At 39.0% G+C, this 25310-nt stretch overlaps 1 protein-coding gene across 2 annotated transcripts in view; it reads right to left on the bottom strand.

Moving 5' to 3' along the window:
• Window positions 1-25310, bottom strand: part of DCAF6 (DDB1 and CUL4 associated factor 6) — a 63250-nt gene that overhangs the window by 28938 nt on the left and 9002 nt on the right. For both annotated transcript variants that reach the window (XM_063305533.1, XM_063305534.1), the window contains exons 3-10: window positions 21320-21412; window positions 20663-20848; window positions 16879-16992; window positions 15883-16018; window positions 14009-14223; window positions 7702-7795; window positions 1504-1623; window positions 84-326 (exon numbers count right to left, since the gene is read on the bottom strand). In XM_063305533.1, coding sequence (XP_063161603.1) covers window positions 84-326; window positions 1504-1623; window positions 7702-7795; window positions 14009-14223; window positions 15883-16018; window positions 16879-16992; window positions 20663-20848; window positions 21320-21412 — 1201 coding nt within the window. The remainder of the gene's footprint in view (window positions 1-83; window positions 327-1503; window positions 1624-7701; window positions 7796-14008; window positions 14224-15882; window positions 16019-16878; window positions 16993-20662; window positions 20849-21319; window positions 21413-25310) is intronic.

The raw sequence follows: 25310 nt of genomic DNA, 5'->3' as shown, positions 1-25310 counted from the left end.
ATATTGGTATAATAAATACATATTCCAAAATTCCTATACAGATTAAACATGTAAGGTGTTCATACAAGGAAACTTTAGCATACCAGACTGATGGAGTGTAGGAGGTGCAGGTGTCTCCAAGAAAGGTCTTTGTTCACTGTCAGGAGAGGAGAGTAAAGAAGTAGAAGGAGGACTTTCTGTTGATGAAGATGTTGAGGCAGCCTGAGCTGACACTGTAGATGATGATGACTGCAACTGTTCAGGACCATCCACTTCCATAGAAGTTTCTGTTTCAGCACCTGCCAAGACACTTCCTGGGGTAGAGACATCTGATCTACTTGTTCCACCTTTGAAGAAAAGCATCAACTTAACTTTGTTTTTATTTTAAAGATTCTCAGTTTATGCTATTTATTCAACACAGTAACATATTAATGTTAATTAACTTTCAACAGAGTACATTAAACAAATGTGTGACATTTAGAATCATAAATTTGGAAGGGACTATTTAGGCCTTCAAGTCCAACCCCTGCTCAATGCAAGATGCCAATTAAATCCTACAGATACTATCCAGCCTGTGCTTGAACATGTCCAACGAAGGGGAGCCCACAACTTTTTTCAGTCATTAGTTCCACTGTCAAATTGATCTTGCTGTTAGGATGTTTTTCCTAATATTTATTTGTCTATTTGTTGTTTGATTTCAGCATTGTCCAACTCCTGACTGACTCTATACCTTTTGGTAACTTAAATCCATTACTGAACATCCTGCAGACTGCAGTGAGAAAAAAACGTATCTTGAGATGTTCTTCTACATGACAACTTTTTAGGTATTTAAAGAGTGGTATCATTTTCCTTTTTCACTGTATCTTCTCAATGTTACATATACCTATCATCTTCAATCTCTCTTTGTAGGGCTTAGTTTATGGCCCCTGATCACTTTTGCTGCACTTCTCTGAGCCATTCCAATTTTTCTGAATCTTTCTCAAAAGTATTGCCCAGAACTGGACAAAGTATTTGAGGTGACCGCTGACCAGAGTAGGAGAGGGTGGATTTGGAAATTATGCTTCTGTTGATGTAGCCTAAAATAGTCTGCCAAGAAAACGTCATCCCTCCAAAGGGTCAGACGTGACTCGGTGCTTGCAAAAGGGACCTTTAACTTTCACTTTTTCACATAACCACTCCACACGGCTGGTTTGTATTGAGTTTGGCGTCAACTATTCCAAGTTCTTCTTTATAAATGCCAAGCCAGGTTAATTCCTATCCTATGCCTGGGCATTTGACTTTTGTTTCTTAAGTGAAGAAGTCTGCACCTTTCTCTGTTAAATTTGATGTTTTATGTCTTTTTATGTCTACAGCACTCCCACAATCAGTTACCTAATCAAAAAATAAGGTAAGATTAGTCAGAAGAGATTTGTTCTTGACAAACCTATTCTTGACTTGAGATAGCAACCATAAAATATCAGTATATTTTAGATTAAATATACTTGGTATTGTCATTTAATTGTGAGGGCTGTTAAGAGCTTTTACCTCTAGATCGAGATCGTCCTCTTCCTCTGTTGCTCTGTGCAACTTCACTTGCTTCTTCAAACCATCTTGACAACATGTCAGACATTCTTTGCATTAATGAAACATTAGGGCTCTGTTCACCTATGTATAAACAGTGATATTATTGCTTTTATTGTACTTTTGCTTCTACTACCTGCAATCATGTATATTTACATCTCTGAAAAATGAAAGAATGAAAACATAAGTGATATTTATTTTTTAAATTTTGTGTTTTATTACTGTTTTGTATTTTATTACTATCATCATCATTTTGATTTGTACGGCTGCCCATCTCATCTAGGTGACTCTAGGCAGCTCACAACAGGTAAAAACAACAATCCAAAAGCAAGTTAAAGAAACAATATACAAACATATAAAATTATAAATAATCATTTAAAAACAAAATAATCATGATCAGCAGCATAATCTATCCTTACATCAGCTCAACACAGCCACTGTAAAAGCTCCCCACCACTGCCAGACCCCCAGGCACAGCAGCAGAACCATGTCTTTAGGGCCTTCCTAAAGGCCAGTTTCAGGGTCTCTTCCTGGCTCGCGCCAGATGACACTCTTTCATAGACAGGAACCGTAACTTCTCCTGCCGGTCCTAATGGGGCAACTAGATGTAACCAGGGAGAGGTGGTCCCTCAAACAACCTAGTACCATGTCGTATAGGGTTTTATAGGTCATTATCAGCACTTGAACCTGGAAGCGTATCTGCAACCAATGCAGCTCACAGAATGTAAAGTATTATGCAATATTTTATTTTTATAATAAAATCAGAATACTGTACAGCTGAAGCACATTCCACCATCATTCCTACCCAATTTCCTACAGATGTCAAAAACGGTCAAAAAGAAAATTAAAGGTAATCCACAGTGGTGGTAAGGCCAAGTGAGCTCTGCAGGTATGAGAGGAGCAAACTTCAAATCAGATAATTATATAATTTGTGACATAAACCATAAAGAAGAAAGTTGGCAATGATATTCAAAAAGAATATTTATGAATATATCCTTGATTATAATCCAATAAATTACAGGATCTATTAGAATGAGTATATATCAATGAATATCAGCATCATGCAAGTGAATGTACTTGCTACACAAGCAATTAAGAAAGACAATGAGGAATTCTATGGCCAATTGCAAGGGATGCTAAAAACAACATTAAAAAAGACATAATACTATTTAATTGGGGGTGACTTGAATACAAAGACTGGAGAAATGGAAGAACTGGAATCACGAAAGATTGGAACTGAATTAATATAATAATATCACACCTGCTTTAAGGAACAAAAATGCAGACTCTGCACACTCACATCTCAAAATGCAGAACACTGGAATCAAATTGACTTCGTGATAGGAAACAGATTATAAGAAGTGCAATTCAGTCAACCAGGACATTACCAGGTGCACACTGTGGAATAGACTATGAATTCTTGGTATCATAAACAGTATGCATTAAACTTACAAAATCAACCTGGAAGACATATTACCAGACTATAAGAGCAATGCAAGGAAAAGTCTTAGTATACTTAATTTATGTGAAAGAGAATCTGAGGAGCTAAGAATGAAGAGACGCTGTGAAAAACAAAGTAAAAATATGTTCCCAAAATTTCAAAGATAAAAAGATCCAAGTGGTTTTCAGAACAAGCTATTACCACAGCCAGTAAAAGACAGAGGATGAAAACCTTGGGCAACACAAAGGACATATTGCTGAATGACAATTTTCAACAAGCAAGGGTGAATAAGGAAATATATCTCAATCAAGAGTGCTGACAAACAGAAGAACATAACATTAAAAGGAAAAGGAGAGCTCTTTAAGATGATCAGAGAAATCACAGGAAAATCTACAAGAAAAGTAGGAATATTTAAGAATAATTGCAGAAGAAATGTAACTGAGGAAATTATATTAAAGGATAATGTAAATACTATTCTGAGACTCTAAAACAAGATTTTAGAATGTCAGAAACATTTGCAGAATGAGGAGCTAGAAAGATATGATTTGAGGTTTGGGTGGCATGGTTATTTAAAGCTAAAGTTAATGTTGGTTTTAAAAATTGTCAGAAATTTGTCAGACATGCCCATATTGATAATATGGAATAGATATAAATCCAGCTTGTGTCCGAAAATACCTTTGTGGCTTTCACAAGAAGCGTATTATAGAAGAGAAATAACTAAACATAAATGGTTAACTTACGGTGACATATTAGAATGTTCCCAGGGTGAACTCAAAATGAAATCAAGAGAAGATTTGACATTAGAAAGATACAAGTGTCAATGGTTTTCCTATGTACAATTATTAGAAAGATTTAAAGTAGATAAAAGGACTGTTGGCTTTGAATATTGTAAGGCTGAATTTGAAACAGAATTATGTACAAATGATGAACATGTTATTGCTAAAATGTACAAACTTTTATTGAAATTTGAAGCAGAAGAACAAATGAAAAAATGTATGATAAAATGGGCTAAAAATTACATTTTGTTCCATACAAATGGAACAATAGAAGAATATGTGGATGAAAGGACTGAAATTTATATTATGTTATAATCTTAAAGAACATTTTTATAAAATGATGTATCACTGGTATTTGTTACCGGAAAATTTGTCTAAAATATCTAAAGGTACTTCGAATTTATGTTGGAAATATGAACAACAAGAAAGGATTTTTTATCATGCCTGGTAGACATGTACCAAAGCTAAAAATTTTGGACCCAAATACATACATTAATTCAGAAGATATACAACTGAAGCCAGAGATGTTGCTTTTGGGACTGATTGACAAAAAGTTGGAAAACACTCAAGGTATTTTGTTTTTATATATGGTAACATCAGCAAGACTTTTATATGCACAACAGTGGAAAGATCTGACATTGCCCACAATGGAAGAGTGGATAGTGAAGATGATGGAGCTTGCTGAGATGGCTAGAATGACAGCCTTGATTAGAGACAAGACACTTGATTAAGTTTAATGCCAGTTGGAAATCACTTTTGGACTTTTTGCATGAAACAGAAAAAAAATGAAGTTATGATATATGGGTTTGACGATTAGAAAAAATAGTAGATGATAGAAAAAATGGAAGTTATCTTGTAACCATAGAGTTAAGAGTTCAATTTAATTTTGCACCTATAACTGTTTTAAAAGAAAATTGGAAGTCATTTCTTTATATTTCTTCTTTCATGCACTTTTGGCCTGCCTGCCTTTTTCTCTTTCCCTCATCTTAAATATTAGTTTCTGTTAGTTTTTATCTTTCTTGCTTAAAAATTTAATAAATTATTATTTTAAAAAAAGCATTTGCAGAATAAGAATACATTCAGGAACTGATAGAAAGTAGGGTATGATAGGCAATACACCAATTGTCAAATACGAAAGCACCAGGCGCAGATGAAATACTATTTAAAGCCACAGAGAACAGGCAGTTAAACAATTCTATGTCAACAAGTATGAAACAAGACTATCTAGCTTAGAGTTTGGAAGAGCTTAGCTGGTGTATATATCTATACTGAAAATGTAAGAGAATAATCAGATTACCAAACTGCAGCACTAATTCCTCACACAAACTTTCACTTAGTATTTTACAAAGAATAGAGCCATATATGGAGAGAAAACACATCAAATTAACATGCAAATTTCTGAAAAGTCATTGAATATGAGTTCAGGTACCTAACATAGAAAGGACAATGAAGAGAGCACCAGAATATAAGGAGGTTGTTTATCTTTGCTTTATTTATCATGCAGAAGGTAAAAAACGTTAACGCTAATGGGTGTGCCAGAATAGTATTTTCCTGAGGAACCTTTACAATAAACAAGAAGCTACTGTAAGAACTGAAAGTGGAGAAACAGAGTGGCTCAGAATGAGACAAGAATGCGTATTGTCTATCTGTTTATCATACACAATGAATTTATTATCAGAAAGACAGAACAGGAAGAGATGACAGCTGGAATCTGAACAGAAACTCATAATATTAACAAACTGGCATATGCAGACAGTTAACACAACCTTGTTAACTGAAAGTAAAGATGACTTAGAAAGGCTCATTATGAAAATAAAAACAGAACATGAGAAATCTAGTTTAAAATTAAATATTAATAAGATAAAGATAACAGCAACTGACATGCTTTATGAACTTTACTTGAAGGCGAAAAAGTAAAATTGGTAGATAGGTGGGCTCAAGAATGGATAAAAAGAAGGAAAATCTGCTGGAAATGTAAGGAAGAGATTAATTCCAGGGACAAAGAGCAGAGTAGTTAAAGTAATGGTATTTCCATTACATTTTCCAGTGGTGACACATGGCTCTGAAAGCTGTGTTAATGTTTCCTACTACAGATTAAGGTTGCTACGGTAACTAATCATTTTGGCCGGGTGAAGAGGTTGAATTTAATTGTCTCCTTTTCATGTGTTAAATGGTTGCATCATCTGGGGGGAAGGAACTTCCTTGGACTTCTTTCTGTTTCTGTTTCCTCTCTGTACAGACATGTAGAGAGTTAAGCTGCTCTCACTGAGAGCCAAGACTTTTAAATATGTTTTGCTTTCGTTTTGCTTTCTGTAAGTAAATTATTTTTATAGAAATGCCTGGTGTGTGTGACTTTTCTGATCTCTTCTGGGCCAAAGGCTTTCCCAGCAATCTGCCAACAAGCTGGACACTGAGAAAGGGAGAGAGAAAACATAAGGTAATTTTGAATTATGAATCTGGAAAGAGTTGCTAAGAGTATCATGAAGTACAAGAATCTTCAATCAGTAATGTCCTAGGCCAAATAAAGACTGACTGCTCTTTTTAGGGAATTATAAGCAGGCAAAAGGAGGAACTGAGGAGCCTTATGACGAAGGTGAAAGAAGAAAGTGCAAAAGCTGGGTTCCAGTTAATCCTCAAAAAACCCAAGATTATGGCAACCAGCTTGATTGATAACTGGCAAACAGAGGGAGAAAATGTAGAGGCAGTGACAGACTCTGTATTTCTAGGCGCAAAGATTATTGCAGATGCTGACTGCAGTCAGGAAATCAGAAAACGCTTAATTCTTGGGAGGTGAGCAATGACAAATCTCGATAAAATAGTTAAGAGCGGAGACATCACACTGACAACAAAGGCCCGCATAGTTAAAGCAATGGTGTTCCCCATAGTAACATATGGCTGCGAGAGCTGGACCATAAGGAAGGCTGAGTGAAAGAAGATAGATCCTTTTTAACTGTGGTGTTGGAGGAAAATTCTGAGAGTGCCTTGGACTGCAAGAAGATCAAACCAATCCATACTCCAGGAAATAAAGCCAGACTGCTCACTTGAGGGAATGATATTAAAGGAAAACTGAAGTACTTTGGCCACATAATGAGAAGACAGGACACCCTGGAGAAGATGCTGATGCTAGGGAGAGTGGAAGGCAAAGGAAGAGGGGCCAACCAAGGGCAAGATGGATAGATGATATTCTAGACGTGACAGACTCGACATTGGGGGAGCTGGGCGTGGCAACGACCAACAGGAAGCTCTGGCGTGGGCTGGTCCATGAAGTCACGGAGAGTCAGAAGCAACTGAACGAATGAACAAACAAACAAAAAACTCCCATGTGAAACAAACCAGTGATGGATGACAAGTTGAGGGAAATAGAAGAAGCAGAAGATAATGAATCAAATGGATGGAAGAAACTGAAGTTATTGCTGGAATGTCTTTGAAAAGACTGTACATTATTAGTGGAGAGAGGTTAAGACTTAAGCATTTGACAACGTTGTCAGTATGGGCTGAATCTGAATCAATGGCACCTAACTATGTTGTGTGAGCAGATGTTTTGTTACATTGCCTTCCTTCTCGTACCCTCCCAGCAATGATTACAAAAACCTGCTTCAGTGGGTTCCCAATCTATCAGAATAAATTTGGAATAGTTCAGAAACTAGAATTCTTCTCACTAGAATTTCTGAGCTTGGCGGTATGGGGAACTTCAGCTTAACACAAAGCAGCATTTCTGCATCAGAGCTGATGCTTGATAGAAGAAGAAAAGAATGAGGAACAATTTGTCTGCAGCCTGAAAACCATAGTTTATGAAGTCATGGACAACTGTCCAAACATGGTCATTATCTACAATTACAGATGGAACATGTCTAAAATTACAGCATCATTGTATATACAACATTAATTAAGCAAAGTTTCAATAAAAATTAGGATAAATACTGTATGTAAATCCAACTATATTACCATCTCTCTCTCTTTCACTTTCCGGTCTTGCTCTTGGTCCAGTATCTGACCAATCTCCTCTTAGTCGCAAACGTTTGACAGGAGGCTGCCGTAACTAAAGAAAGACAAGCAGGGAAATTAAAGATGCAAACGTTTTGTTCTATTTAGTCAGAAATTTTATTATATGAGATAAAGTTAAAATTCTTGCACTTTAATTACAAGGGTCTTATTCTTATCTAGATAGATAAACTTGCAATCATAATTTGGTTTAGGAAGAAAGGCAGAAAACTAGTACTGTTATTTTATCTACGGACTACTTTAGATGTACGTAAGAGCTTGAGAATGACCAGTGGGATTTTTAATAGTTTTTTTAATTTAGTATCACAGTCCAGGAATAGACAAACTAATGCACTTAGATTTTTTTTTCTCCCAGAATCCCCAACTGTTAATTGTGCCACTTGGGATTTATGGTATTATATTCTAAATCATCAAAAGTGGACCACATTGCCTAAAACTATGCCACAGTGTAAGATGCTTTTCAATCTTTCTTCAAGGTCAAAAGAGGTTTGCCAAAAGGCACAGAGGTTAGCTGGCTGTGTGTTTGATAACAGTGAGTGAGCTGCAGAATTATTTAGATTAAGGCCTGGTAAAGATTGAGAGCTGGCTACAGTGTTATACAATCCCTTCCCACAGTCTCTCTCCTACCCAGGGGACACTGCCTTCTTCTTCTATTTCAGAGAAAGAGAATTTGAACTAGGCCTAATGTCAGGCTTCCTGACCTGGACTTGGCAGTAAACCAGAGATCTCCTGAAACATCACAGTTTAGCTTGAATCCTTGGCTTGACGACTGGCAGAAGATTCACAAACAAGGTTCAGCTAGATTAAAATGAAGACAAGAATGAAGCTGTACAAACAGCTGATTGCCCACTTCTATCAAGAAGATGTAAACTTGTTTAAACTTGTGCCTTCTTCCTCCCACCTTTCCAGCTTAACAGAGTTGTAAAACAGTTCTTGCTTGTTTATATAACAGACAACCTGGCTTGGGAACTGCTCATTCCCACCTCAACCTTTACACTTAGTAACAGTCAGGTTAACTTTTTAAGGATTGCTGATTTAACATTAAACTGTAATATAGTTGAAGCTTGCTTTTAGAAGATGAGTATCAGCTATCCTTGACTTGATACTAATCAACAGGGAAAACTTGGTTGAGAAAACAGAAATAGCAGGAAATGACCGTGTAATTTTGAAGTTCTTGATTTTAATAAACTCAAAGAAATGATAAATAGGACTCCATGACATGAGAAGCTAACAGTTAAAGGACTTCAATGTGGGCAGAAGTTCCTGAAAGCACAATTGTACATAACTCCAGCAAGGAGAAAAAAATGGAGGATAACAAAAGAAGCCAATGTGGCTTCATAAAACAGTGAAGAGCTAAAAACAAAAACAAGACACAAAAGTAGAGAATCAGTCCAGAAAGTAAGAATACAGACAGGTTTCCCAGAACTGTAGAACTAATGACAGGAAAGCAAAGGCTCTGAATTAGCTGAAGTTAGCAAAAGATGCCAAGAATAACAGAAAGGGCTTCTTTACGGATGATCAAAATAAAAGGAAAAGAATTGGAACAGCAGCAGCTTAGTGAAGGAGGGAAGATGCTATCCAATAAAAACTAAATTTCTATTTTGCTCTAGTCTTCTCAACAAAAAGACTACATGTTCTACCAGGAAATTGAGAAAGGCAGGATGAAGGGGTCAGATTGAGGCTCTAGATTCAATGAAATATGATCAGGGAATACTTTGAACAAGTTTAAATCTTCAGGACCAGATGGACAGTACCTAGGACATTCAAGGAACCCTTATGTATTATCTCTGAGAAATTCTGGAGAACTGGGGATAAGCTAGATGATTGGAGAAGAGAAAATGTCCGTCTCTTAAAAAATGGGAGAAAAGATGGTTCTAGCAAACTACAGAACAGTCTTTGACATTGATACATGGGAAGATTCTAGATCAAAACATAATTTTATCTGTTTATTTATTCAAGCACCTTGAAAACAATATGGTAATTAGCAGATGTCAGCAGGGGTTTGTCAAGAACAAATTTTGCCGAAATAATCTTATTTCATTTTCTGATCAGATAGCTTCCTTAACAGATTGTGGGCATGCTGTAAACCTAACATACTTGACTTCAGTGAAGCCTTTCACAAGGAAGCCAGGGACAAGCTGACTGGCATGACAATTAAATGGATACATAGTTGGCTTGAAAATCATACTCAAAGAATATGATTCCTAATCAAACTGCAATTTTAGACTAATCAGTTGGAATTAGTTCAGAAAAAGACAGCAAAGGTGATCAGGGGACTAAACCTTAGGACAGACTGAGGAAGCTGGACCCAGAATTATGTGTTTAAGTTACAGCAGCTGAAGAGTAGAACCATTTATCTGGAGAGGTGGCTGGCTTTTTTTCATTGGATGTATTCAAGCAGGGACTAGACAGCCATCTGCCTGAGATGCTTTGATCTGGATTCCTGCAAAGAGCAGGGGGTTCGACCCAATTCTCCCTTCTGAATATTTAATTCTAATATACTTAACTGAATTTTATTTATTAATTCAAGCAAAACTTTAAAAGCATCGGAGAGACAAATCTGTATATATTAGGGCTATACATACTCTGGAAGTTATTTGGAAGAAGTGATTTAACACTCAAGGGAGCTTAAGTGTGGCACTTCTTTAAAGCAGTTGCATCATTCCCAGCCCACCTCACAAACTGTATTAAAATCTCAAGTTATAAATTATTTATTTTAATTTACAATGCCTAAAAGCTCCTTTGTTTCTAAGATTAAGGCAACCTGTCAAAAAATTGTTCCATTGTGCTTTAACTTTAATTTATATTATGATCTGTCTTGAGCGTCTTTGAACCAAAAAAGTGGAGTAAAAATATTTTAAATAGATGAAATGAATATCTGTATCTGTATCTATGTGTACTCTTTATGAACATTTTTACATATCTACTCAGCAATGTTCCAGAAAACCTAGTGGGACCTAGCCAAATGCAAGAGCATATGATTGCAGTCTTAACAATCTTAACTTTGATATTTAAAACTTTCTGTCTAATAATAACTCTACATGCATCCTGTTAACCCCAAGATTTTCCTTTTTTGTCACACGTGGGCAGAATACATTTTTGGGAAAGTAGTACTGATGGATTCCAATAAACAGTGCCAGACAAATTCTTCATGTTGCTATTTCTGTCTTCAAGGAAACAGAATGTTATCAACACACAGGCACTTCTCTATCACTTGAATAAGATTTTAATACTTGTAATGAATTCACAAACTTTGCAGCCATAGAATGGAGTGGGAACTCTGGACAGCCAGTTTACATATGAAAAACACCAGAAATGTCTTAAGCTTACTTGCAATTTGCCCATGATTTAATATTAAACAATTCAGGATTTATTTTCCTATGTGACAGTATAGTAGTCCGTGCTTCAAAACTGATTCAGAAGATGCACTTTAGACCTTGAATAAGCACAACACGCTTGCTATTCATTAAAGCAACCTCTCCTTTTTCAGGTTTCTGTGGAAAGTTCAAATACTCCTTCTGAATCATTTTCGAAGTGTACAGAGATCTAATAGCTAAGAAAAAATATGATTGTTTGTTGTGCTTTAAAAATAGGAAAACCAAACTTGTTATATCTCATCTGCTATTTGTTACAAAGATTTGTTTATTGCCCTATCACCAGACTTTAGGTGGTTTACAACAAGCAAACCATTCAACAAAAACAATTCAAACCATCTTATAGCAATTCAAAATATATTAATTAGAAACAATTGTAACAAACATAAAAATGTAAAAACGTAAAAACGCATCATACTAAAAAACAACAACAAAGGAAGCCTAGACATCACTTAGTTTCCTAATGTTTCACAGAACAAACCCAAATTTACTGCTTTTCTGAAATTCAAAATGTAAGGATCAGTTGGACATCCAAGGTAAGCTGTTCCATAACAATGGGACAGCCACATAGGTCTGCCTACAGGGTTCCACCCTTACCTCTCATGAGAAGGGAACCCGAAGCATCCTTTTGAGAAGACTGTACAGGACAGGCAGAGTCTATTTGCTCCTGATGGAAAAAGAAGCCAAGCCATATAGGGCTTTATAGGTTAAGATCTGAACTTTGAACTTCATTCAGAATCCTACTGTTATCAATGCAGTGCTTGCAATGCTGTGCTTGCTAAGCAGCTCTCACTCATCAGCAAGTGGGCAGCTGCATTCTGTTCCCACTGCATTTCCAGGTGTTCTGCAGAGGTAGACTAAAGTAGAGCATGTTGCAATAATGAAAGAGATGATATGGATGTGAATAATTGTAGCCATTTTTTGAATAGCAAGCAAAATGTTTATAAATAACTACTGCCCTATACATGAATATTTATCAAATGCAGGCTATGTTCCCTGAAAACCTTGCATAAAAGTGAATTCATACAGAGCAAGCCTGTGAACCAGGAGAAAAAAAAGGGGATTACAGGGCATGGGGTCAAATTTGTAACTCAAATGCACTGACAAATGTGCTCATAAATCCTTAGGGTCTCATTCTTAAGCACTACATTACTCAAACATGTTTTCTTCCTTGTCTCAAATGCTATATGCAGTGAAAGCATTTTATCTATGTTTTCTACAACCAGATTTCTAACGTGTGTGGTTATCATGACAAAGAGACAGAATGCATAAAAATACTAAAACTGTTGTTAGCATTCTTTCTTATGTTGCACACAGTAGAGTTGCCCATGTTAAAAGCCTGTTCATCAGCTTTGGCACAATGCAGTATGTCCAACTTTCTTTCGTGTTAGAAATGTCCTTTTCATTTTGAGCAAGGGGATTGGAGAAGATGTTGACAGCCATTTTGACCCCGTAGTAACAATAGTAGTTATTGTAGATATGGAAATAAGTGGGAGATGGGATGCACAACTAGAACAACCATGTAACATGATGGTAAATGTGTGAGAGAGCAGCAAGAGGGGTTGATGGAAAAACTCAAGCAGTTTTGACAAGAAGTTTGGCATGTTTTTAGACTTTTGGTGAAAATTGACTAACCTAGCATAAATTGCATAATAGCTTCATTTTGTTTGTTTGTTTCTGCATAAAGAGAATTTATGGATGAAAATGATCCATCGCATAATGGCAAATTTTCAAAAAGCAATGGAAACTCATGTAAGTAAAAAAATATAAGTAACACAGTATTGTACTTGATACAGCCAGTAAATTTTCTTACCTGAGTTAAATCAAAACTACAGTATCTGAATTTCCAGCACAGGTTGAATCACTTGGTGTTGCAATTGTTCGTAGCAAATTTAAGATATTTAGTTCAAAAAGGAAACATCAGAATTTTAAAAACAAACAACAGCACATCTATTTGCATCTTTTCTTAAATGCTGCCCAAAGTTACATGGTCTGAGTTGGGCAGCCATATATATATGCTTAAACAAACAAACTTGTTCTCTTCTAATACTGAAACTTTTTTCCTCAATCAATAAAAATCAAATAAACTTATAGCAGATATTTTTGTTCACAGGCTTACCTTAATAGGATTACCTCATAATCTATAACCAAACTGCCTTCTTTCTGATGTTTATCATTTATTAAATGTTTTTATTTTTTAAATATTATCTAAAATACACTGATATAACAACTGTAGTTTAAGAAAAGTGTTTTTTTAACTATAGCTAATTGTCTTGGAGGGACGCGGTGGCGCTGCGGGTTAAACCGCTGAGCTGTCGATCGGAAGGTCGGCGGTTCGAAACCGCGCGGCGGGGTGAGCTCCCGTTGCTCGTCCCAGCTTCTGCACACCAAGCAGTTCGAAAACATGCAAATGTGAGTAATTAATTGGTACCGCTTCGGCGGGAAGGTAACGGCGTTCCGTGAGTCATGCTGGCCACATGACCCGGAAGTGTCCTATGGACAACACCGGCTCCAAGGCTTTGAAACGGAGATGAGCACCGCCCCCTAGAGTCGGACATGACTGGACTTTACGTCAAGGGAAACCTTTACCTTTACCTAATTGTCTTGGAGAGCCAGTTAGGTATAGTAGTTAAGGTACCAGGCTAGAAACCGGGAGACCAGGAGTTCTAGTCCCGCCTTAGGCACAAAGCCAGCTGGGTGAGCTTGGACCAGTCACTTTCTCTTAGCTCTAGGAAGGAGGCAATGGCATACCACTTCTGAAAACCTTGCCAAGAAAACTGCAGGGACTTGTCCAGGCAGTCTCTGAGAACTGGACACTATTGAACTGATTAAAAAAAATGGTCTTGACATCAAAAACAGTACCAGGGAATGATTACCTCTTCTCTTCGCTCTTCTGAAGAAGGAACCTTAAGCTCTCTAGCTGTATCATCCTTGGGATCAAACAGGTATATGTAGTCTGAAGAATAGCTCACAAGAATTTCTTGTCCATCTTCACTGTAGCAGAGAGATGTTACCCTACAGGATTTATTATTAAGATGAGGAGGAACAAAACGTGCCACCAATCCTGTAGTACCCCTGCCTGCATAATTACCTACATGAAAAAACAACAACAGCAGCTGAAAACATTCTCCATTGCTCAAATGCAAAACAGTATCTCCAAATCTGTCTAGTGCTCATCTGAAATGTAGAGACTTTTACTGAAAAATATGTGGCTTGCAAGAAACATAAACACCCTTTTTTATTAGATCAAAGAAACAGTTTCTCACAAGGGCAAATGCCTACAAGAAACACAACAAAGACAACAGCTGAGTTTGGGGATCTCTGGGTTGGGGGCTGTGGGACAAGCTGTTGAACAAGCTGGGCAAATTTAGGTTTGATGGGCCAGGGAAGGTACATCAGGAATCACTGGGGGAGCTGTTTCAGGGAATTTAGTTCAAGTCTCCTCTTCTAGCCTTGTTCATGGTTTTGGGAGCCTGGATTGCCGGTGACCTCAGCCTCAGGCTGCCACGGACAAAAGCCAGGTCTGTTTGTAATAAAACTGCATTTGTTCATGATTTGGTCATGGATGAACAAGCAAAACTGACATGTTCAAAATTTCCTTCCTATCAGTGGCAGTGTACAATAAAATAAAATCAAGATCAGTAAAAATAATAATACAATTGGTTATAATACAGCTGGTTGGTCAGTCAGACCAATCAATAAACCCCCAAATGCCCACTCAAGCTTAGTATTAACACCCCAGAATGCCCTTTCAATCTTCTTCCCCCCAAAACCCTAAATCTTAGCCCCTACTCCACATTTACATTATAATTTTGCACACTGCAATCTTTGACTCCTTCATGGTTGCACATGGCCTCCAAAATATTGCCTTCCAAAGTTTCAGGCCATTCATTTGGACATGCCACTGCAAGGAGTCACATTCAGTGGAATATTTGTATTATATTTGTAATAAATTAATATGTATTAATTGGGGGCTTATATTTATTATATTTATAAAATAAATTTAACACATAAATCCTATTTCTGAGTTGAAACTATAGTTTTATAAGTTTTCCATCTCAAAATAATAGAAAACTATACTACCAATTTTCAGCAATTGTGCCCAATGTCAGTGGTCAAAGGAATTTCAAAGGACTGCAAAAAACCAAAACCAAACCAAACCAAACCAAACCCCAAAGCGAAAAACAAAACAAAACAAAACACGTTTGTTCTAAAGCTGTCCTAACTAGAAAAGCATCATAATCATGGTATTTAATATTTAAACTATTAAACGGAAAAATGAACAGTTTTTTTAAAAGAAAATATTTCTACATTTATTTACCATGGCTGCTGAAAAATAAAGGAATTTATTGCTGATGGGCAAGTAATTTCTTCCTTGAGCTACTCTCTTTTAAGTAGCTCTTACATTTGAAGAAGTACGTTCAAAAATTAGCTAGGAAATTAGTGGAAAGCCTGCCGAATGAGACGTAAAATAATACTAGTGTGCACAGATCTCATTTAAACAAACCCTTAGAATATCAATACTTTTCAGTCCACATTGCAAGAAAACACTGAGACCAACTTTAACAGACTTTGGGAGCCTTTTAAAAGACTAATATTATGAATATTATGAGCTATTATGAATATAAATAAACACTGTAGAAAAAATGTTTTGCATTACATAAATTCGTTGGAAGTTCACATCTCATATACCTCAGCTATGGTATTCAAAAGTAATATATAGCATAATGTCATACCAGCACCAACTTACCTGTTGCTCTTGTGCCAAGCATGCGTCGATCATAGATTCTTACTGAACTATCAGAACAGCCAACTGCAAGATAATATGGTATTGGTGGGCAGATAGCTACAGAAGTGGCAGCTCTCCTACAATTGATTAAAATATCCTAGAAAAAAAGAGAAAATACTCTACTTATTTGAAAAGCCCACACAAATATAGAATTATCTGATCTATACAATATAAAATGAACTTGGGATGGCTAATTTAGGACAAGCTAAGTCTGGCTCTCATCAAAATATATTTTGATCACTAGAAAGCAGACAGGAATACCTAGTTACCAGAACAAGACCAGACCACAAAAACATGGTATACAGCAATTTCCAATCATCATTATCTTTCCTACTTTTAGATTTCCTTGAAAAGACAAGGAAATATATCAAAGGAGGCAGGTATTGCACAGCTTAGTTTAAAAGAACTGAGTAGATTGGTTTTACATACAAATAGCTCGATGCACTGTAAATATCAAGACAATTAGAGTAAAAGTAAAAAAAGTTATAAAATAAAAAAAGCAAAACTGATTATGATGTGTAGAAGTGAAGAAAACTAAAATCATACTTGACTCCTTTTATCAGCATATTTATTTTAAAAATAAGTATTATATAGTCTATCAAATTAAGATTTGGTATTTATTCTCATTCCTAAGTAAATCTTATGTTCTCTTTATATTAGAAAAGGGGCACTCCTGAACAAATTACAATAGTTTAAATCAAATAATTAATTAAATGTGAGACTAAATCCAAATACTTGTTTCACAGATAATAGTTTTTTCCTGCCCAGTAAAAGTTTAAGTTCTGATATGTTAGATAAGCAATAAAAGTTTCAAAGATAACTACCCAATTATTATTTACATTTACATATCTTGGTCATATATTTTGGACCCCCTTCCAGAAACTCTACTGGCAGCACCAAACAAATCAGGTTCTGAACATAATGTGATACTTCATATTTTTAACAAATCTCTCTTACATCTTTACAGTCTTCTTTTGTACAACTCGTCTTGATTCTTGTATCAAACCATCTTACAGTACCATCTTCTCCACAAGACAGAAATGTGTAAGGATCATTTGGGACTGTCATGATCTACAAAGTAAAAAAAATAAGTAGAATTAAAAATGTCAGCAATAGTTGCTTTAAAAAATTGAAGTTAGGATCCAAAATACAGCATAAATGTACCTATACAATCTTCTTATATGATGTAAGTTAATATAAGAAACTGAATTTGGACTTGAGTTTGTTTGTTTATCAAATTTGTCACCGCCCATCTCCCCCCATCAGAGGGACTCTGGGCAGTTTACAATAAAAGCAGTCAATTAAAACAATACCCATAAAATATAAATATAATATATAAAAATGCAATTACAATTAACAAATAAAAATAGCATAAAAATAAAATCCAAGAGGCAGAAAGGTCTAATTTGGTCCATGTGAGTGAAGAGCACTCTCCGGCAGTAGCCATGCCCAAGCGTAACTACTCCCCTCCCTGCCCCAAGCAAGGTGGCAGAGCCAAGTCTTCGGGTTCCTCCAGAAGGTCAGGAACAATGGGGCTAACATCACCTCCAGGGAGAGGATGTTCCAGAGGGTGGGAGCTACTGCAGAGAAGGCCTGCTTCCTGGACCTTGCCAAACAGAATTCTCCCACAGACAGGGTCCGCAACATACCCTCTCTGCATGATCGGGTGGGACGGGTTGATGTAATGGGGAAGAGGTGGTCCCTCAGGTAACCTGGCCCCATGCCATGTAGGGCTTTAAAGGTGATAACCAACACCTTGAATTGGACCTGGAAGCAAACTGGTACCCAACGCAGCTCATGCAGGAGAGGTGTTAACTGTGCCGATCTAGAGGAATCAAAGATAGCCCACGAGGCTGCATTCTGGACCAGCTGTAACTTCCAGATACTCTTCAAGGGTAGCCCCCTATAGTGCACGTTGCAATAGTCCATATGGGAGATAATAAGGGCATGAGTGACTGTTTGAAGGGCTTCCCGATCCAGGAAAGGGTGTAATTGACGTACAACACGAAGTTGCACAAAGGCCCTCCTGGCCATGACTGCCACCTGCTCTTCCAGCAGGAGTCGCGAGTCCAGGAGGACCCCCAGATTACATAACAGGTCTGTCTGGGGCAGTGTAACCCCATCCAGAACCAAAGATGACAATGTCCCGGATATGGAAGAGCCATTAACCCAGTCACTCCGTCTTACCAGGGTTCAGTTGAAGCCTATTGTTCCCCATCCAGACCCCTACAGTCCTCAGGCACTGAGAGAGGGCAGTCACAGCATCATTTATCTCACCTGGGACAGAGATGTATAATTGAGTATCATCAGCATATTGATGATACCTCATCCCATGGTGATGGATGATCTCACCCAGTGGTTTCATGTAGATGTTAAAAAGGAGAGAGAACCGAGCCCTGCGGCACCCTACAGAGGAGGGGTCGAGGGTCGGATCTCTTGCTCCCTATCACCATTGATTGGGACTGGCCATGGAGGAAGGAGGTGAACCAGCGCAAACCCACGCCGCCCACCCCCAACTCCCTGAGCCACCCCAAAAGGATACCATGGTCAATGGTATCAAAAGCCACTGAGAGGTCAAAAAGAGCAAGGATGGATGCACCACCCCCGTCCTGCTCCTGCCAGAGATCACCCGTAAGTGTGACCAATGCTGTTTCTGTCCCATATCCGGGCCTGAAACCTGACTGAAAGGGGTCTAGATAATCCGTTTCATCCAGGACCCTTTGGAGCTGCAACGCCACCACTTTCTCAACCACTTACCCAAGAAGGGGAGGTGGGAGACTAGACAAAAATTGTCCAGGACAATAGGGTCCAGCGATGGTTTCTTGAGGAGGGGGTGTACCAACGCCTCCTTAAAGGCAGCCGGAAACACACCCTCTCTCAAGGATGTATTACCCATTGCCTGGACCCAACCACATGTCACCTCCTGAGCTGCTTTTACTAGCCAGTAGGGGCATGGATCTAGATGACATGTGGTGGCATTTACTGTCTGGAGGATCCTGTCCACTTCCTCAGGTCCAACAGGATCAAACTGTTCCCAGATAACTGGGTAAGTATGTTTCCCTGGTATCTCTATAGGCTATGCCTCACGCTTGGAGTCTAACTTGGAGCAGATCTGACTGATTTTATCCTGCAGATGCTCAGCAAACTTCTCTGCATGGCCCTGTAGGTGGGTCATTGGGCCCACCTTCCCCAAAAGGGATTGAGTAACAGGGCCGTCAGGCGGCACTCTGCAGACACAATAAGAGCGGAGAAGTATTGAGGCTTCGCCGCTCTTATCGCCACATGGTAGGCCTTAATAGCGGTTCTCACCTGTGTTCCGTTGGATTCGGTCCTTGTCCTCCTCCAGCAGTGCTCTAGACGCCTCTTAACCTTCTTCAGAACCCTCAACTCCTCCGTAAACTATGGGGAGTGTCAGGTTTGATGGGGCAAGAGAGGTTGCATAGGCGCAATCCTGTCCAAGGCTCCGACTGTTTCCCTATTCCAAGCAGCGGCCAGGGCCACCGGTGGACTATGCAGCAGGTATTTGGGTATAACCACCAGCTCCCTCTGAAACCCTGCCAGGTCCATCAGTCGCCAGGGGCGGACCAATTAAATGGGTCCTGCCTCCCTGCAGAGGGGGGGGGGCATAAGAGAATCTCAAGGTCACCAGGTCGTGATCTGACCATGACAATGGGGATAGATGCACCTCTCCCCTCAAATCACATTGCCACTGCTCTGACAAGAAAACTGAGTCCAGGGTGAGGCCACTGTCTCGAGTTGGGTCCTGAATGATCTGGGACAGGCCTGTGGCTGCCATGGTAACCATGAACTCCCGAGCTGCCTCTGAGGGATGCCCCAGGGACGGCAAATTGAAGTCCCCCAGAACCATAAGTCTGGGGAACTCCACCACCAACCCCAAGGTGGCCTCCAGCAGCTCAAGCAGGGAGGTTGCTACACCACAGGGAGGCTGGTACAGTAACAACACTCCCAACTGTTCTCAGGAACCCAACTTGAAAAACAGGGTCTCACAGCCGGCAACTTGTGAAGCAGTGCCCCAGAAGGCCTCTAGAAACTCTCGGATGACAACAGCCACCCCTCCTCCCCTGCCCTGGTGTCTCAGCTGGTGCCATACTGTAAACCTGGCTAGGCACATTTCTGAAAGGGGCACCCCACCTTCAAGGCCCAGCCAGGTCTCAGTAATGCACACCAGGTCTGCCCCCTCCTGTGTGATCAAATCACGTATGAGGGGGGCTTTGTTGTTGACTGACCTGGCATTGAGAAGCAGCAGTCAGAGACCAGGGTCCCTATGAAATGCTGTCCAAGGCCTGGGTCTGAGTGCAGAGGGCCAGAACATGCCATTGGCAACAAACACTGGGGGCGTTTTCCCTGAAGATGGCTCACCCTCCAACTCCCACCATACCACAGCCCCCCGAGACTCCAAATCCATTTGCCCCCAATCCTGGACCTCCAGAGTCCCTGGTTCAAAATAGGGCTCCCTCCATCCACTCATACACTCACACTGTATCTGTGATCCAAATACATAACTCACAGTTTTTAGAGTAAAAGTATTAACTAGCATTTGAGGCCTTGATTGTATTTTATATATCCATGAAGTGGTGGATTGAAAATAGATTTCCAAGTATTTATATGCCTTGGTCTGTTCTATTTGCAAGCCACTGATGTTCCACTTATGATGGCAATTTGCATAAGTCTTTAATTAATGCTCATGTTTTTATAGTAACAAAGTATTATATTGTAGTACCTCATATGTAGTTCCATAGTGGCAAGTAAATTGGCATTGTCTGTTAGTTTCAGCATCTTGTTCAACATTAGTATAAAAAATGACCCCATCTCCAGAACAGGATATTATTTGTTTATCACTGGTGCATGGTAAGAATTTTGCACTAAAAATATTTGCCCTGTGTCCTGAGCGAATGGTTGTTAATACCTAGAAAACAAGATTAAAATTTTTATTAGGCTACACAGGGGAGAGTGGATATGATGTCTTTTTTTCCTACCATCACCCCATCCATCCACTAGAATCACTTAGTTATTATGCCATTTTATTTTTATAATTGATTCTTTCTGACAAAGTTGAGGCTGAAAATCTCCAGATCAGCCAATTAATTTCATAGTTGTAGAAGAAACTGGCCATCATATAAACACAATATTTACCGTATAGCATGACTGGGAGTGGTAGAAAAGGGAACAGGAGAAATTCATATGATCAACATAACACTGAATGTAGTTTTCTGTGAAATTTGTGGGCTTAATGGGTTTTGCATCAATCCTTTAATTCAAGACAGATAAAATATTTTGAAAGCGTATAGGATTCGTGATACATGTAATATCCTCAAAAACATGTATTTATAATACCATTTTAACCAGAAGAATGAAGAAAAACAATTGGCTACCTTACCTTTCTACTATATGGATTAGTAATTACAAGATTAGTATCATCAGATCCGGATAAAATGTATTCTCCTGTATCATTCCAGCATATTGTATTCACCTGTGAATAAATATTTAGTAGCTACATTAATCTTAAAGCATTTTAAAAATTATATATAAAAATATTAAAAGCATTTAAATTGGCCACCGAAAAATATTAATGACTAATAAATAAGGTATTACAAGATCCTTGGTTTGGCCTCAAATTAATAACATGCCTAACCTTCTGAAAACTATTACAATGGAAGCTACCAAAAAAGAGTATCATACCTCTCCAAGATGAACCCTGCCAAGATTAATAATCAATTCCCAATATAATTCAACAAAAAAATCCTACTTTAAATGTGAAAAGAGGTTTAGCTGAACATGCTATTAGTATGAAACAAACTGGATCTAAGGAATGCACTCTGTATACAGAAATATCATTTAAGTCAGTATAAACAACTGCATGTTTCCTGCAATTAAAATGCAGCACCTCTCTTCCATTCATTAAAACAGCCACATCTTTTGCAAGAGTCATTCAACTGCACAGTTTTTTTTTCCTCTTGTAGATGAGTCATAATATATTTGAAAATCACATATGAGAAAAAGTATGGCAGAAAAAAAATCACAATATATTAATGCATTTACCCAACAGGGAGACATATATTTTCCTACCATACCCCCTCCAATAAATACCTGAGAATTCACAGGATTGTTATTCACTGAGAAGAATAGAACAGCTGTTAACATCAAGTAAATTAGTGGAGGTACAAATGGCTGCAAACTTTGTTGCTGAAAAGCATGGATCCCTTCAAAGATTAACCTGAATATTGTCAGGGAAGAGGCTGCTTGCCTGCTGGATGTAAATTTTTTGTAATGCATAACATTACAAAAGAAACATTCTTTCTTCCCTGTTTAATTAGAATTTTTCTTTTTTTAATCTAATTTTATTTGCTTCCTTTCCCTTCCTACTGTAGATGTTGCATTTCACCTCACCCCATATTCATTCTTCTTGATGGATCAGGGGAATGTACTTATGTGTCTGTGTATCTGCATGTGTATTGTGTGTGACAATGATTTGGGGGTAAAAGACAATTGTTGCCACATGCAAATGGAAGACAAATTAATTTCATACCTATAGTATCTTATAGGCAATCCATTTTAATTAACAGCTATTAATTCTACTAATATACTTTTTGTTATTAGGTAGTCCTTGCGTTACAACCATTTGTTCAGTGACTGTTCAAAGTTACAGCGGCGCTGAAAGAATTGTACTCACACCTGGTCCCCGAAGTTATGGCTGATGCAGCACCCCCATGGTCACATGATCAAATTTTGGGTGCTTGGCAGCCCGACTGCACTTCAACTTCCTCCACCCATCTCCCCATCTTTGCCTTTTTGGCTGCCCTGCACAGCAGCACTCCTTGACGGGGGCAGCACTGGGGCTGAAGTAGAGGCACAGGGCCTTCAGCAATCTCAGCTGGCCACCACTGCTGCCAAGAAGTGCTGTCTCAAGCCCCACACCATGGTCAGCCACCCCAGTGCAAAGCCCCAGCTGTCCCTGCCACCCTGAGTTCCGCAGGACCTGCTGCACCCAGCTGACCTTTGCCGTCTTCTTCCCAATGCTGATGACGCACGCCTGGCCTGGCCCTATGCGAGGCAGCTTTTGGTTGCACCAGGCCTTCTTCCCAAGGCCACTCATGCCATTCTCCAAATAGCGTGCGCCATTCTTGCGATGCTTCGGAAGGCTTCTGAGGCCTTCTAAAGCCTCACAAGAAGGCTGAGCCCACCATTCTCCAAACTGTGCTTGCAATGGTTCAGAAGGCTCAGAAGCTTTCTGAAGCATCAAGAGACCTCAGGAAGAAGGCCTGGCACGGCCAACAGCTGTCTCAGCAGCAGCAGGAGAAAGATGGTGAAGGCTGGGCATGCTCTGTCAGCAGCAGGAGGAAGATGGTGAAGGTCAGCTGGGAGCAACAGGGCCAGCAAGTACAGGACAGCAAGGCCAGCAGGTTGAGCAGAGTGCAGGGCAGCAAGGCTGGAGGGCAAGAGGGGTACAGGATGGCAAGGCCATCAGACAGGCAGGGCCAGCAGGGCTGGCAGACCGAGCAGAGAGCAGGTTTGCAGGGCTGGCAGACAAAGCAGAGAGCAGAGTGGCAGTGCCAGCAGAGCACAGGGCAGGAGGGCTGGTAGGTTAAGTGAGCACAGGGAGGCATGGCCAGTGAACACAGGGTGGCAGAGCCGTCAGGGCCAATGAGCGCGGGGTGGCAGGGTCTGCAGTGCACAGGGTGGCAAGGTGAATAGAGTGCCAACTGGCATGGTGAGCAGAGCGCAGGGCGGCGAGGTCAGCAGAGGTGGCGGAGTGCAAGACAGCCAAAAGGGGAGAGATGGGAGAGAGACAGGCGGGTGGGTAGAGTTAAAGAGGAGGCAGTCTCTTACCTTACTGAGGCTTGGGATTGGGAACCAGCCAAGAGTAGCTTTGATCGGAGTGGGTCCTTGCCTTATGAATGGTGGAATTTGGTTAACAATGGCAATGGGGAGTGCCAGGATTGCTGTTGCCGTCGCTAAGCAATGTGGTCACAGTTGCACTTTACAAGTACATCGCTTAGCGATGAAAATTCTGGTCCCAATTATCATCATAACTTGAAGTAATCCTGGCTGGTCCCTCCCAAACCCCAAGATGGCTCATGGCGTGCGTGTGTGTGTGTGTGTGTGTGTGTGTACACTGCTGGAACTGGCAACCCCAAATTGATCAGATGAAGAAGCTGAGCACTGTACAGGGGTTTTAATTGTATTTCTATTTTTGTTCTATCCATTCTTTCTTTGGGAACATCATGTTAATTTTTTGGGGGGTGAGTATAGTAGTAATTTGGATAACAATCGGTGGACACCCTGGAAATATAACTGGAACGATAACATCTTGTGGATATTTAACTTCCATTTCCCACAGACCTCAAAACCAGCTGAAGAGGAAAAATTAAATTACATGAGAATGAAGTTAAGCTGAGCATCAAGAGAAATATCTTCAAGTACTTAACAGACTTGGAAAGTACTAGAAATGTTACATTTGCACAGTGGGGCTTCTTCTTGCTGTCCCCTTAACTATTCAGACCTGCTCCAGAGAATCAATGCTGGGTACAAATCAATGTTATTTTTCTAATCCTAAAGATAGTGGTCTTTTTTGCCAGATATTCAATACTTTATGACAATCATTTATTTTCATATGCAAAAGTGTCATTTGGTTAATTAAATATAGTAGTCTATTTCATCTTTATGGTCCCTTTCTTCTAAAACGTAAGAACTGAGAGCAGTTCATTGAAGGTTCCCAGGCAGTCTCCCATTCAATACCAATAATATCTATAATTGTATGGCTTGAATAGAGTTGCATGACACCTTCTTAGACTATAATTTTGAACAAAATTAATTGCTAGGTAAAATGCTGCCTCAGTATGAATACTGACTATATTTAAATTACTCTTTTCAAAAGAAGAAAGAACATTATTTTCACTATTCTTTAATATTCTGGAGCAGATTATATCTGATCCAATAAATCCTCATATCTACATGAGGAGTTAGTGTGTTCAGTCTGCAATGATATAAGTCCCACCCATGATGGCATTAACTCAAACTTATTATTCCTACATGAAGTAGAATGACTAAAGTCAAACTTAAATATTCTTAATTCAGGTAAATCTTTAGATGATGCTATTAGTTTGTATGAAAAAATACCAATAAATTTAGAAACATTAGGAAGGACAACCATAAAGATACTGCAAAATAAGTAGGATACAACTCAAGATAGTCTATTCCTTCCCTATTCCATTCTTCCTTTTGAATTGTTTATTTTACAATATAAGGAGGGGCTGTCTAGGTTGTACTGGACTGTAAGCAACTCTAGAAACAGAATGGCATCTTCTTCTCTTTCATGAAATCCCTCAAAACTCCAAAGATTGAAACTGATTTGAGATACACATATGACA

The sequence above is a fragment of the Candoia aspera genome, chromosome 5 (assembly GCF_035149785.1).
Source record: "Candoia aspera isolate rCanAsp1 chromosome 5, rCanAsp1.hap2, whole genome shotgun sequence".
Classification (NCBI taxonomy): Eukaryota; Metazoa; Chordata; class Lepidosauria; order Squamata; family Boidae; genus Candoia; species Candoia aspera.
Note: the sequence above shows the minus strand (reverse complement) of the source record. Positions and strands in the feature narration are given on the sequence as shown.